The sequence below is a fragment of the Plectropomus leopardus genome, chromosome 1, assembly GCF_008729295.1.
Source record: "Plectropomus leopardus isolate mb chromosome 1, YSFRI_Pleo_2.0, whole genome shotgun sequence".
Taxonomy (NCBI): Eukaryota; Metazoa; Chordata; class Actinopteri; order Perciformes; family Serranidae; genus Plectropomus; species Plectropomus leopardus.
In genome coordinates, this window is record NC_056463.1 from 23,134,267 (window position 1) to 23,148,755 (window position 14,489).

At 38.3% G+C, this 14,489-nt stretch overlaps 1 protein-coding gene across 1 annotated transcript in view; it reads right to left on the bottom strand.

Moving 5' to 3' along the window:
• Nucleotides 1-14,489, bottom strand: part of spon1a (spondin 1a) — an 82,639-nt gene that overhangs the window by 15,142 nt on the left and 53,008 nt on the right. Inside the window, exons 7-8 of the mRNA XM_042489072.1 lie at nucleotides 10,855-10,919; nucleotides 1,267-1,468 (exon numbers count right to left, since the gene is read on the bottom strand). Coding sequence (XP_042345006.1) covers nucleotides 1,267-1,468; nucleotides 10,855-10,919 — 267 coding nt within the window. The remainder of the gene's footprint in view (nucleotides 1-1,266; nucleotides 1,469-10,854; nucleotides 10,920-14,489) is intronic.

A 14,489-nucleotide genomic window follows, 5' to 3' on the forward strand; every position in this document is an offset into this window, starting at 1 on the left:
AGTGCTGACTGGAGATACTGAGCACGCAGCAGACAGCACCTCAGGGTGAGGGCGGGAGGGGAAGACATTCAAGGCTGTTAAAGGAGAATTGGATGGGTGATGACACTTGTGATGATGACAATTGTTGCAGACTGGCAGTGTGTGAGGATGTGAGAGAGGGAGTGATTGTGAATGTGAGCAGACAGGCAGATGAAGAGGTTGGCATAAAGGACAAGGTCAAAACGCGAGTGTGAAGGGAAGACTCAGTTGGTGATGAGAGTGAGGAGGAAGGTTATGCAGAGGGTAAAAGGTGGAGAGAACCGCAGTTTGCAGACGGCTGTGATTGCTGTGGGATCATAGGCGTGAAACCTGAGTTGAGTCACCCATTCAGAGAAACACTAATGTTTTTATTGCACAATGATGATGGAGAATTACTTTTCCCCTAGGCTTTTACTTAAAGTAGTAATCACTGGGAAAGATTTAACAATTTTACAGAAAGACTGTTTAACAAAATATTTCAGCGACTACTGTCAAGTAACGTGTCAAATTTGAACATTTTTACCAAGTCTTTTAAGGTCTCTAAGGGTTTTCAATGACTCTAATGCTACAGACTTCCAATGTTCCCAAACATTTCCATGGACAAAATTTCAGAACTTTTCCATGACATTTTAATGATCTATAATTTTTTTTTTCTTGCCCCACTTACCCAGAGTTTGTCAAACATATCAGATTCAAACTCAAGATTCAGACATAAGTTCAGCTAGCTGGCATACAAGAAAAGGAGAGAAGAACCCAGAGAGATAATGACAAAACATACAAGATGGTAAACTAACATTGTCACACATTGGCACATATTAAAGCCGTGTTATGTTGACAGCTACAGAAAATGAATTTGCTGTTACATTACATGGAAGGTTATCAATGAAAGATAATTGTAAAAAAAATATTATATATTTCAAAATGACTTTTCCAAAACCTTATATGGTTTTGACAAATTTCATGACTTTTCCAGGCCTGAAAAATGTGACTCTGACATTTCTTGACCTTTACAGTCTTTCCATGACTGTGGGAACTCTGGACTTCAATACAGTATCTCCTCCCAAGGAATCACGTAACATCACAACTACTTTAAATAGATACAGCGGATGAGTCATTGCACATAACACAAGCACATCTGACAGAATGAGGAAACATTCTTGATTTTTTTATGGTAGCAAATTATTGAGATGACATAATGTTTCAAGAAACTACATTTTTAGTAATCAATATCAAAATGTTCTCACTAACCTCATATGTCACCCCGCTGTCAGTGCCTGCGTCCCAGGGGATCAGGTCCTGCACCACCCTCTGGACCCAACCACACTCCTTGGTGCACAAGTCCTCAGCAGACAGACCCACATTCCAGTCTGGACTGGGCCCCAACATGGTCAAGAAGGACATGAGGTGACGGGTCCGGTCCACTGAGAATTCGGCTGAGGGGGCTGCCCGCCTGGGAGGAGAGCGATAAGAAGGTCTGTGTGATTCAAAGCAGTTTCAAAGTGTGAGTAAGGGTAGAAAGAGATGTCAGCTGCCTCCCGCCTTGTCAAACATTTACCATTGTGTCCCCTGCAAGTTGTCCTCAAATAAAATACAAGAGGAAAACCAAGAAAAGTTTCTAACTCCCAAGTTAACAAGTTATGACATTTACTGAAGGTGTACTCGGGGTGTAGGAAAATGTCAACATACTTGAGTGTTACAATATTTTGCTTTGTGATGCTATACTGATTCTTAAAACAAACTATTTTTGATTGTTTAAAGTTCATTTTCTTTATTCATTTACATAGGAATCCCCTGAGCACTTTTAATTATTTTACTGATATAAGCAAATTTTAATTCCTTTACTCAGATTGAACAAAAAGTAGTAAAGTAAATTTTTTTTAAAAAATGCAAATGGTTGTACGTTCTTTATACCATCACAGTTTTCCTAAAATTACATTTTTAAAAGAGCAATATACCAACCTGCTTACAGTAGCATAATATCTCGCAATATATCAAATCTTAACCCTTGAATTTTGATACATATTGTATTGCCAGATTCTTGCCAATACAGAACCCTACAGTGTATCAGGTTAACAGGAATCAACAAAAAAAACAGGATGCTTAGATGCGATGTTAGTTTTGAATAGGAGGCTGGAGGGAATCGAATGTAATACTCAGCCCGTGTGAAGATTCACACAGTATAATTAATCAACCAATCTCGTACACACATGGGATCTCCATATCAAGTTTTTTTGGCCTTGAGGCCAGTAATATTGAGCATGTGCCGATACCAAGGCCAGTCAGCTACAACCTGAAAATGAGAGGTAGAGCTTATTTCATTCTGGAAAAAAAATTTGCCCAAGATTCTCAGGTTACATAGTTCAAATGAATATATAGAGAGCAGCAGAAGATATGCAAAATTGATTGAATATGTATCTGCATTTAACTTTAAATGTAATTTATCCTGAGTTTGGCAATTGGCAAACCTTATTTTTCATATGCAATTTGATACTGTAGGTCCTAATGCAAAACTTTTATGTTCTTAGACTTAAATTATGCATATGATATGAATCAAACTGTAATTGGGAGAATGTGAAACCTGAATTTCTTTAAACACTTTAGTTAACTTTGGAGTTTATAGAATCCATGTATTTCAGGGTGTAATAAGTCACTCGCATGGAAGTGGGAAACTTTGAGAGAGACAGACAAAGGAAAGGTACTTTACCTACAAATTAAAGTGACTGACAAATAATTAATGTAGTTGACATATTTTAGACTCACATTGCCAGACCACATCTATCTCCACAATACATTTGCTCTGTTGCAGCACAGGAGTCACACACACGCCTTTGGCCATCTGTGGTGACCAATGATTGACAGCTAAACTAATTAAGAATTTTCCCAGCCAATACAAGATTAATTAGGAGTGGAAAGAGTCTTGTTGCAACATAGACAGTTCACCAGTGATTCTCTTTCACCTGTCATCATGCCCGTATAAATCCATTTGACTTCAGCCAACTCAGTCCTGCCCTTGCGCACTCTACTAATGATGGCCTCTGAGGATGTGAAATAGCCCTTATCCGCTGGGAACACCCAGCTTGACTCGACTCTCCCAGGCCTCTGCTCAGTGAGAATACTGCAAGTCGGAGGTTTATCTCAGACAGCTACTTGGGCTCTAAAAAAAATGTAAAGTGTAATTGACAGAAAAGACAGAGCAACACTGGTGGCAAGAGGAGGGGATTAATCTCCCTAGATAACCTCAGTGAACTGCTTTATTATTCCAAATGTTTCTGTTATTTTATTTTATTTTATTATTCCAAATGTTTCTATACATGCATATTTTTTAGTAGGTGGATATTCAATGGATATTTGAAAAGTTGATTAATTGGATCTTGGTGGTCCTTCTTTACTCCGCCTTTTTAGATAGCATGCCGGCATAGTGGGAGCAAAAGAGGCATGACAGGGATGAGGTTCAACACAACAACATCGGCCTATAGCATAACATACAGTAGTCACATTGGCAGCACTCTCTAAATCATCGTGATAGCATAATAATAATTTGCAGTCTGTGTAATATGGCGGCTGCTCGGAGGGTAAGGAGCTCCCACATCTCATTATTTCCCCAATTTGTGGACATGTTTGGCTGCTGTTCATCTTTGAATTAGATGCAAACTGCTGCTAACATTTTTTTCTCCTGCAGTCCGTTGCACACATAACATGCCATCAAAACATCCCACTCATGATCCCGTCCTGTCAGCTGTCCCTTTACACAGACCTTGATTTTGGCACTGTTACTACTACAGTTGCCAGCCCAAAAGGTGAGACAATTCGGCCTCCCTATTCCGTAATCATACACTTTACACAGAACAGCATGGCAGCATAACGGCAGGATATTCCCACCTTGAACAGGCAGTGTAAAAGGGGCTAATACCGGTGAAAGGGCAGCAAACCTTGTACCAGTTTGTGGTCAGTAACTTAACTGACTGTGGTATTTATGTAAAGGGCTTAATAGTCAACAAATAAAAATGGTTTAATCATTCCATTTCATTCATTTAATATTGCTTTTCTGCTTGTATGTAAAACTCATTTGTTGCACAGTAGCTAGTGGAAAAGAGGCTCTCTACACTACTAACCCACACCACACACACATAAACCATTGATATAAACCCCCCACAAAGTCATTCTGAGTGATAGCATTAAAGAAGCTAGCTCATTAACGGCTATCTTCTTCAAAAGCTCCTCATTCCACACCGTTGACAACTAGCTTATTTTTCGTAGCTGCTCATGTAGCCCACTGAACACCAAAGCAGTTCTCTGGTTATTATAAAGACACCTGACAAGAGAGAGCGGGAGCAACGAGACAACAAGGAGCCAGCTGAGTGTCATGGAGGTACTGAGGCTGTCATGGATAATATTTTAATCCTCGATAAAGTATAGAGTGTGATTTGGTACAGAGTGGTAGGACACAGTACAACAAAGAGTCAGAGGTATAATTCTTTTTTAATGACTTGAGAGTTTCTTATTTTACCAAAGTCTGTAAGAAACTACACTGTTCCTTTGTGTGTGTGTGTGTGTGTGTGTGTGTGTGTGTGTGTGGGCGCGCTTGCGCACATGTGTGTATTATTGCGTCACAATCTGGCAACCATCTGTGAGAGACAGAGTGTGTTTGACTGAGATTTAATGAAGAAAGGAGGTCATTTTCTTTCATGCTAACAAATGTGTTTGAACTCTGGGATTGTATGAGCCAAACAGACTGTCCTGGGAAAGTATTTCAGCTCTGGAGGGATATTTCTCACTAATTGTCTTTAACTGTGAGCTGTTATACGACACAATGTTGAAAACACCAGTGATCTCGAACTGAGTAGGCGTTGCTTTAATAACAGCAGTGGTCTTGACAGACATGCAGTGTGTCTAAAGTTGAGACAGTCTGTTTTAGTTGCAGTAGACTCATCTCATACTGAAGCTACAGCAGCTGGACTGACATTATCAGTGCATACTCACTATCTTAGTGCCTGCCCACTGTTATATTCTTAAGTCTTTGTCTGTGTAGGTAGTCAGTGACATAACTAACATTTAAATGTCAAGATCTGAATAAAATTTCAATCCCATGCAACATCTTGCCATCACTTTAACATTAAAATGAATCAGTTTCTGCCTGATCTTCTAAGGAACAGAGTAATTTAGACACTTATCATAACACACCATGGCTTCTGTCCAAATGATTACAGCTTGAGTGGAGCTAAGGCTGGGTGATCACCCTGGTCTGACTCATAGGGATGCTCCAATTGGCCAAAAATATAAGTAAAAAATATTTTTTGTTATGTATTGATATATATTACATTGCATTTTTAGACTTGGTACACGTTGCTTTTAAGTTTAAAGGTACAAGATCACTTCCTATTGTGACTATTGGCAATGAAATCTTACAAATTGTGAAAATATTATTTGCTTTCAAGCAAGTACTTGATGTCTTATTACAGAGCAAAAGTTCCACTAGTGCTGAGATTTTCACAATTTCTGTTTTCAAAGGAAACGTACAATTTCCACTCATTAAATGTGTATAGTATCTTTTCAAAATAAAATTAGAATGTCCAACTGCGGTTAAAAAAAGTTCATTTTAAGGTTTTCTTTTTTAGGTTGGGCAACAAATGCACACCGTTAGGTTTAGAAAATAACACCATGGTTTGGTTTAAAATATCCACGTTTGCTACTAATGTCAAATGGCATACATATGCCAAATAGTGTGCTACACATACTAGGACACCACGTTGTTGTTAAATCAACTAATTTGACTTTTGGTTTCACACGGGACACAAACAGCTGTCTCTCAGTTGAAAGCCCGAAAACCCTGTACAAACTATGGCAGTTGCTTGGAACGTCGAAAAATCCTGCCACTCTGTGTCTCTCATACCATTGCTAAAGGGTGTCCCTGTGCATCATTAGGGACAACAAGGGCCACTGACCAAGAGTTGGTATTTGACGAGTTGGGAGTGAGACCTGGTTGGACCTAAAGAACATCCGTAAGATCTGTAGGTACTGTAAGACCAGCTCGCTTAGCAACAAAACAGCATTTTTTTTCCTGTCAATATGCAGCCTGGTGCCAATGCAGTTGTGGTTTGAATGGACTACATAGACTGCCTCAGTCTGGACAGCCTCAAAACAGTGAAATTTTCTTTGAAATGTACACTATCATGCTTGGAAACTCATATGTGTTTTCCTCCTACTTTATTGTTATATTTCTCTCATTATTCAACTACCGGCATAAACCTTTATTCATGTACTTTTCTATTCTATTGGTCTTTATTTATCAAAAGCCTAGAGACCTAAAAATGCATGAACAACAGGGGTGTAAATCACTGATGTCACCACAATACAATATCATATCAATTCAACAAAACAACCTTATTCTCACCGTGTTTCTCGCCCTCATCTGACTGACGCTGTGTGACGGTGACACAGACTTTCAAAGTAAGGGCGCGCCTTAAAGAGGATGATAAGCCAGCCCCCGCCACATTTTGCGTCGCGCATAGAAAAGACATTATAGTAAGAGCGTGAAACAACTGATTTGCAAATAAAAGCCCGCTGTTAGCGTTACTGTCGTTTATGAAGCATAGGCCGGCTTAACAGCAGTCAATGACCGGACACATTTCAAAATAAAAGCCATTTGAAATATCAGAAATATGTATTGGGGCAGGTCACCTTGTTGAGTGGTCTCCTATGAGTTTGAGCCAAAATGAGTCTGTGGAAACAGGGAGTTTATTTTTAATCCCAAAAATACAGCTCATTTTTCTTATTTGAGATGGCTTTTATTTTGAAATTTCAAATCAGATTGCCCTCATATTGAGTCAGTCACATTGTAAGGTGGCCTCCTATCAGTCTAAACCAAAATGAGTTTATAGACACAGGGAGTTTATTTTGACTGTGTATTAAAATGGGCCAGAAATCTAGGTGATTTTTCATATTTGATATAGCTTTTATTTTGAAATTCCACATCAGATCACCCTGATATTGTTACATTGTAAGGTGGTCTCCTATGAGCCTGAGCCAAAATGAGTCTGGAAACAGGGAGCTTTTTTTATCTCAAATTAAAATCTGCTGGAAATACTGCTCTTTTTTAAAAAAAATTGAGATGGCTTTTATTTTGAAATTCCACGTCAGAGTGCCCTGATATTTGGTCAGTCACATTATAGGGTGGTCTCCAATCAGTCTGAAGTAAAGTGAGTCTGTGGAAACAGTGAGTTTAGTTTTAATCCCAAATTAAAATATGCAAGAAATCTAGCTCATTTTTCATACTTCAAATGGCTTTTATTTTGAAATTACCCATCAGATTACCCTGATATTGGGTCAGTCACATTGTGAGATGGACCAAAATTAGTTTATGGAAATAGGGAGCTTATTTTTGACCGTGTATTGAAATGGCCCAGAAATCTAGGTGATTTTTCATATTTGAGATGGCTTTTACTTTTTTCCACATCAAATTGCTTGACTATGGTTACAGACGTGGAGACTGGCTTGACAGCAGTATGTTACATGATTGTTGCTCATTTAATCAATATATCAATGCCGATCGAGGGATCGTTACACCCCTAATGACAAGTGGTTATGTCCTCTTGTTTTTTTGTAAAGGATCTGTCTGGTACACCTTATTTTCTGGAAATGACTTTCTCACTGTACTCAGGTTCTTTTTACCGACTATGTATTAGGTTTCAGGGGAGCCACTGCTGTAGACGTACTGCTGTAATATGTGTTGATAATGGTTGTCAGTCACATTCCTTTCTCATCTCCCACCTCTACTCTCCCTATGCATCTCTGCAGCCTTGCCCTTTATTCCAGCAACCATTTTGCTTTTTATAGCCAAATGAAATTGAAAGATTGGTTTGAGAGGAGGCACTAAAAAAGACGCACAACTAATTTTATTAGACCCCTTCTTCTTAGAAGCTTCATTTAATCACTCACTTATTCTGTATGGTTGGTGTTTTACTCTCACTCCCTCTGTTTCTTTCTCCTCCCGTGTCTCATCTTTAAATTTCTCAAAGTAAATATGTTGGAAGCTTTAATTGACAACAACCTTTAAAAAAAACATCAGCTTAAGAACTGGATGGGGATGAGTACATCGTTAACTCTAATTGAGAGAAAAGCTTTGTTTTAAATGACAGTGAAATCCCCTCGTTATGAACCCATACATTTGCCCAAATAGCAGACACATGCATATTTACTGGAACTGTAACACGCAAACACATATTCAGCTATGAAACATGCTGACATAAACATGCATCGATGCATTTCTCATGCAGCTCATATGTGAAGCTAATGAACTCTCTAAAGACTTTAAGTTTTAACAAGGTACATTTTCCAGCTAGTTTGATTAAAATCAGGACTTATCTACATGGTAGTTCACTTCAATTCTTCACTTCAGTTCATACAAAACATACGTCCTTTGTCTTGCTCCAAGGCAACGTGATTTATCTGACACAGTCCTGTATGTGCTGTATACAATCACTGTGTGAAACAATTAATTGGTTGCCTGTACAGCACAGCCTAAGCTAATTAGTGGATATCATTGCCTCTATTCCTGTGTTCTTCCCTTTGGAGACTAAACTTGTGGCCCTTGCTGAGGCCCAGTGGTTGGGGGAACAACACTGCACAGGCCTTTACCACTGAAGTTCTTCTGAGCCAACAAGCTTCTTGTTTTTCTCATAAATAAGAGATTAAATGGCTCTTATGAATTTAGGAGTAAATGAGCATGCTAACTGTAAGCATGGTGTGGATGGCAGTTTCAGGGCATCTTTGAGCTGGGATTTCACTGATCAGCAAACTCTGGGTCCAACTTTGGATGCTAACTTCTTACTGTACACTCTGATATCTTAAAGGGAAACTATGCAGATTTTCAACCATCGCTGTGTCATCGCAGCAGTCAGTGTGTGCAGATTAACAGTGTATCCCTGTGCCGTGCCCTGTGCACCCCATCCATCTGCTGGCAAAAGTGATGCAAAACGAGTCAACGAAGCTCCCAGAATAACAGACCCCCCCCCCCGCCAATAAATGAGCAGGGACTTGGAAAGGTGGGAAGTCTAACTCTGTTTATTTACACACACTGCAATGACACAGAGCTGGTTGAAAATCTGTGTTTTCTTTTCAGACTTCAACCTTGGGACTTACTGTATGTGGTATCATATACGTGAATTAATGTCGACTGAGTGGTTTACCAGTGATTGAGAATGTTGTAGCCCAGAGGTTTCATGGTGTAACACCAAGTGCTATAAACATAGCTTTGTCCCAGCTGCCATCACACTGGTGACAAGCTGTAGGAAAACTCCACAAAATTGCTAATTGAACAAGATCATTTTGGACCCTGTATTTATATTTAGGATATATTTATTCATAGTTTTTATTTTAGGGTTAGTATTTTTATTGGTATTAATTACATATTTAACATTTTGATTAGCACCAGGGTACTTCAAATGTTTTTATCTTTTATCCTTGATCTTGTCATGTTTTATCCTGGATGTTGTCTCTGGTGTCTAAGACGTAAGTGTCTAAGTGTAAATTGATGCCTTCCACTTTATACTGCAAACCAAATCTATCTGCATGGTACAAACAAGGTCACCTGCGCTTAATTAAAGTGTGGATCCTTTTTCTGTTGATTATTTTCAAAAGTATTATATTATTCTTTTGGATTACCTTCTTACCTTGCACTCATTTTAAAATGGTATGACTTGAAAATTGCTTAAGATAATCCATCACCATGGAGAATGCTGAACATCTCCAATTTTAATGAGTACATCTGGCTCCAGTGACTTATTTACTGTGACCTCAAAATCAAAACACGTTAAACACAACTGTCAAATTAAAAAAGCGGTGCCGCTTACATACCATGGACCCATTAAAGCAGCTTTGGAGTTGCTCAAGAATGATTAAGGATTTTTGCAAATTCACACCAGGGGTGAGACAAGTACTACAGGAAAATTAGTAGTAAAGCTGACTGTTAAAGGAGAGGTTGTTGTAATCCCAGGCTCCAGCTATTACATGTCTGCTGTGAATCAACAACTCCCTTCCCCACATGACTTAAAGATAATCCTACTTTAACATATGCAGTACATCAGAAATATACTAAATGTAAGGATTACATAATAATTTTGACTTAAAAGACAGAACTACAAAAACAAAGCAATGACTTTTTACTTGACTCTGAAGCTCTATCAGACCTTATGTATGACCTCCTGTCCAATGTAATGCATTTTTTCCCTTTTGTCCTCTTACCTCCAAGATACTATAGACTAGGTGGGAGTCTGAGGATTAATGATGTGGAAATTTAATCGCATAAAGTCTATTGTACCAACCTATGATATTTAAGAGTGAGTAATGATTTGATGTGTTTAAATTCTCAAAAGCCTAAAAAAGGAGGAAAGCAAGATTACTTGATTAGTATTTATATAGATTTCTACAGTACTACATAGTGAATGCCTTGTCTATGAAAACAACACTATATGTTTAATTTTCTATGGTGGGGTGATAAGGTCGCCATGGCCTTGAAAATCAGGGACATCCTACTGATAGACAGAAGACCCCTATGATCGCTACAATAAGATCAACGTGAAAAGACAAAGACCTTGGAGTCTGTGATGGATTCCTGTGGCGGACTGTAGCAAGTTTAAGTCTCTACAAGTCCACTTTATACTCTAATTTAAATTCAAATTATTGGAACCCACAGAGTGTCTGGGAACTTTGTGTTACAGTGAAATGTAATGCAGATGATTTGCAATTTGTATTAAGTTTTTGATTAAACTTGCAAAAGCGGCAGCACAGTCTGTAGCAGATGTGTGGTGAGCATTATGATAATGAGGATATATTACTTACACATTAAGCGGTTGCCAGGCCGGCCACTGTGCTTTCATTTTGATGACTGTCAGGACCTCATCACCCTGCAGAAGAGAGACAGACAAAAAGACACAAAAAGTCAATCTCGGTTCCCCGAAATAATCGACATTTCACGCTTGAACCATCACGCTTTACAGGTGAATGATTAAAAAGGATCAATGGAAGACTTTTGCCATTTTCACACTTTAATCTATAAAGTCATTATGGTCAGTGGATAGAGACGGTCTGTGAGGTCAAAAGGTTCCGCTTCTTGGATTCGGCTCTGCTTAAGATCATCAGCCTCAACTTGCATTTGAAAAGTGAGCAATGGTTATGACAAAATATATGCATACAAGGACCACCCCTTGTCATTAAGCAATTTAATCGATTGAATTTAATTAAGAGATATATTTTGTGTCATGTCATTTAGTTGGTTTAATTGAAAATGTTTTATAAACATGTTACATTTGCGCTTGATGTTCCACATACTCTTGTGCACTGTTAAAGGTAAATTATTGAGTAAACACTCAGTACAGGCGTGAAAGTTATATAGTAATGTCATTGCACACTTATATCCAGTTTGCCTTCTACCATGTCCCTGATTCTATGTGAAAGCAGCATGAGTCTTCTTAGAGTCTTTCTTTTTTTTTTTTTACACTTAACAACATGTTTCATGCTACATAACTGTTGCTTAATTTGATTGATGCTGGACAGTATTTACTTTTTTTTTTTTTTTTACTATTTTTCTTAAAACAGTTTTAATAATAAGTGAAACAGTAATACAACTTGTCGGGAATTTTACCAAGGGTTATCATGAAACCAGTAACTATTTCATTCCTGATAATTGATGGGGTTACGCACATAATATCTGAAGTGAGGACCTCAAGGCCCATTTACAAGAGTACAATATCATGAAATCCAATAAAAAAAAACAACTGCACAAACTGAGCATGGACACTAGAGGCTTCACAAATGCAGCTTTTATTGTGGAGCTGTTGTATCTAACCCCTTTTGGCTACCATGTTTTGGCATCATTGAAAAAATGAAGTACTACTCCTTTTGAGCCAGGTTTGTGTTACCTTTGGAACAGAAGACTGTTTTTGCCCTCAGGTACAAAGATCATGGTGAAAATGAATTCTGCCAGTGAGAGAATCGATCAGAAGCATCGAGTCAAAAGCTCACAGAGGGGTAGAAGACACCGTCATAAACGCTCTCTTCAGACACTGGCAAACAGATGAAAAGTGTTTACTTTTTATGGAAATTGCTGCATCTCATTAAAAATAAGGTGTGTAGGTATATTCACATTGTGCTAAGTTGTTGCAATAATCTCAATAACCCCACTTCCTGTGGTCACAAAATAATGTTTGTTCCAGTTGCCAAATTGTAAGCACCCCCATCTCTTGCTACATGTTATTGAATTACTCTGCAGCAAATCTGACAGGCTGATAATAAGCACAGCAGACTAATCCTATTTCAGATTCAAGGTTGTTACTGAGGCTGTGCCTGTGCTAAGGATTCAAATACTGTATCATGTACTCGTGCTTTTTGAATCGTTCCATAACCTGACATAGTGTTGCAATCTTAGTGAAGCTTTGCACTTCAGAGTAAACATTTCAGTCAGCATTAAACAGTATTCAGCGAGACACTTGCAGACCTAAAATGAATAGCTGTTGACAAGTGTGAAAATAAAAAACAAGACGTGAATTCCAACATTTTGTTCCTCTACGGGAGGAAACATGTTTATCTTTCTTGAAGATTCAACAGAGGTGTGACAGTTACGCAGCCTGTCAAGATAATGCAGGTGAATATACAAAATGAGAGAACTTTGTTTTTATCAGGCCATCTCTCTCTTACATGTGATCTAGGACAAATGTGTTTACTATCAACTATCCCCTACTAAAGATGAAAAAGGAGCTTGGAAATACAGTTCTAATGAAGAATAGAGTTAGCAAACATTACTGTGAGACCTTTAGAGAACCATACCTCACAACCAGCAATGTCCAAGATGGTGACAAGGATCACTATTATAGTGAGTTGGGAAAAAAAGACCCCTGCTGTTTCATTGTCATTTGTAGAACAAACTGAACTGTTAAGATGCGACTCATAACTGCTGAAAAGGACATATTTCATGTTTTGCACCTGCAATCCCCAAAACAACATAGTTTTCTCTGTCTCTCACTACTTTACTCTTGAACATCCAAAAATAACTTTACCTGATGGGCATATATACAAAGGGGTTTTTGAATCAGCCTTGCCTCCTAAAATTGTGAAAACGTAGCATGATTCTGCTTTGAAGGTGAAAAAAGGTGAGAAAAATGCATTTCTCCACTATGAAGTGGTTATAAAATATCAAAGTGAAGACCAGTGTGTGGATTTGTGAAGTGGTGCAACTCTGAACCTCTCTGATAAGAATATTTGTTTCTTCTCAGGAGAGTCTGGATTCTGCTCCTTCCCCAGAGTGTCAGTAAGTCATGCTGGAGAGGGCACCATTTTTAACGGGGATCAGAAGGGCTGATATGATTGGATGTAATTGATGCTAGCTTTTAACCATTCAAGAGATATCAGTGGGCACACTACGTGCCTCTGGTCATGAAAATACCACAAGAAAACTGCAAAATATAGCAGAAAAACTAGTTAGAATCACGCATAAAAGTAAAAATTTAAATCACTTAGGAATTATAATGATGTAGTTTGTATCAATACGAACAAAAAAAACAACAACTCTTTTTGCATTTATAAGTAGAGCTTCAAGTTTCAAGCTGTCATGCTCATTAGCTACATCACCCCACCACTAACAGGTTGTCAAGTAGATGCTCAAGCCCTAAGACCTTTCAATTAAAATAATCATATTTTAATTTCATTGTTTACTGTACATGTAATATGCACGGGTTATAATGATATAAAACTGTTGTGGGAGTAAGCCTCAAAGTGAAGACTGACGTATTCACTTAATTTCATTTCATTTTAGTTTCATATATAAGGACAACACATATTAATCAATGTTTTTGCAAATGTGCCAGTGTTGGCCATCTGGCTAATTTTCAGCTGTAGTCCTTTGCCATTTTACCTCAACCTCTGACACCGGCCTATTCCCATTCCCTCACAAGAAGGCTGCTAATACACTGGTCACATCTTTCCAGCATCAGAGCTTTATCAGGACTGTAGGTTCAATTATACATATTTGATACCAAATCAGCTTTGGTTCTTGAGCTGGTGCCATCTAACAAATCGGTCCAACTTTTCACCAGTTTTAAGTGGAACCATTGTAATCAAGGATGACCTCCACAGATGGTATTGCATATGGAAGTAAAGTATATGGTAGTGCCAAGGTGGCAGATTGCATTGATGATTACCTCTACCTGCAAGCTTTTGTTCCTGTCTTGCAGATATCTTGGACTAACTATTTAAGAGATAACTGTAGGTTTTTCTTCCTTTGATGCTTTCTCAATTGATGAAAAAACAAACTTTAGACACTCATGTGGAGCTGGGACAAATACAGTTGAATAAGTTAAAAAGTCTTTATTGAGAAGATGGCTTTTTGCATAAAAAACACAAACCAGTTTCAACACTTGGTCTTCAATATGGTGCAGGGTCTTCATCACACAACTAAGACCAAGTGTCAGAACTGGTTGGTG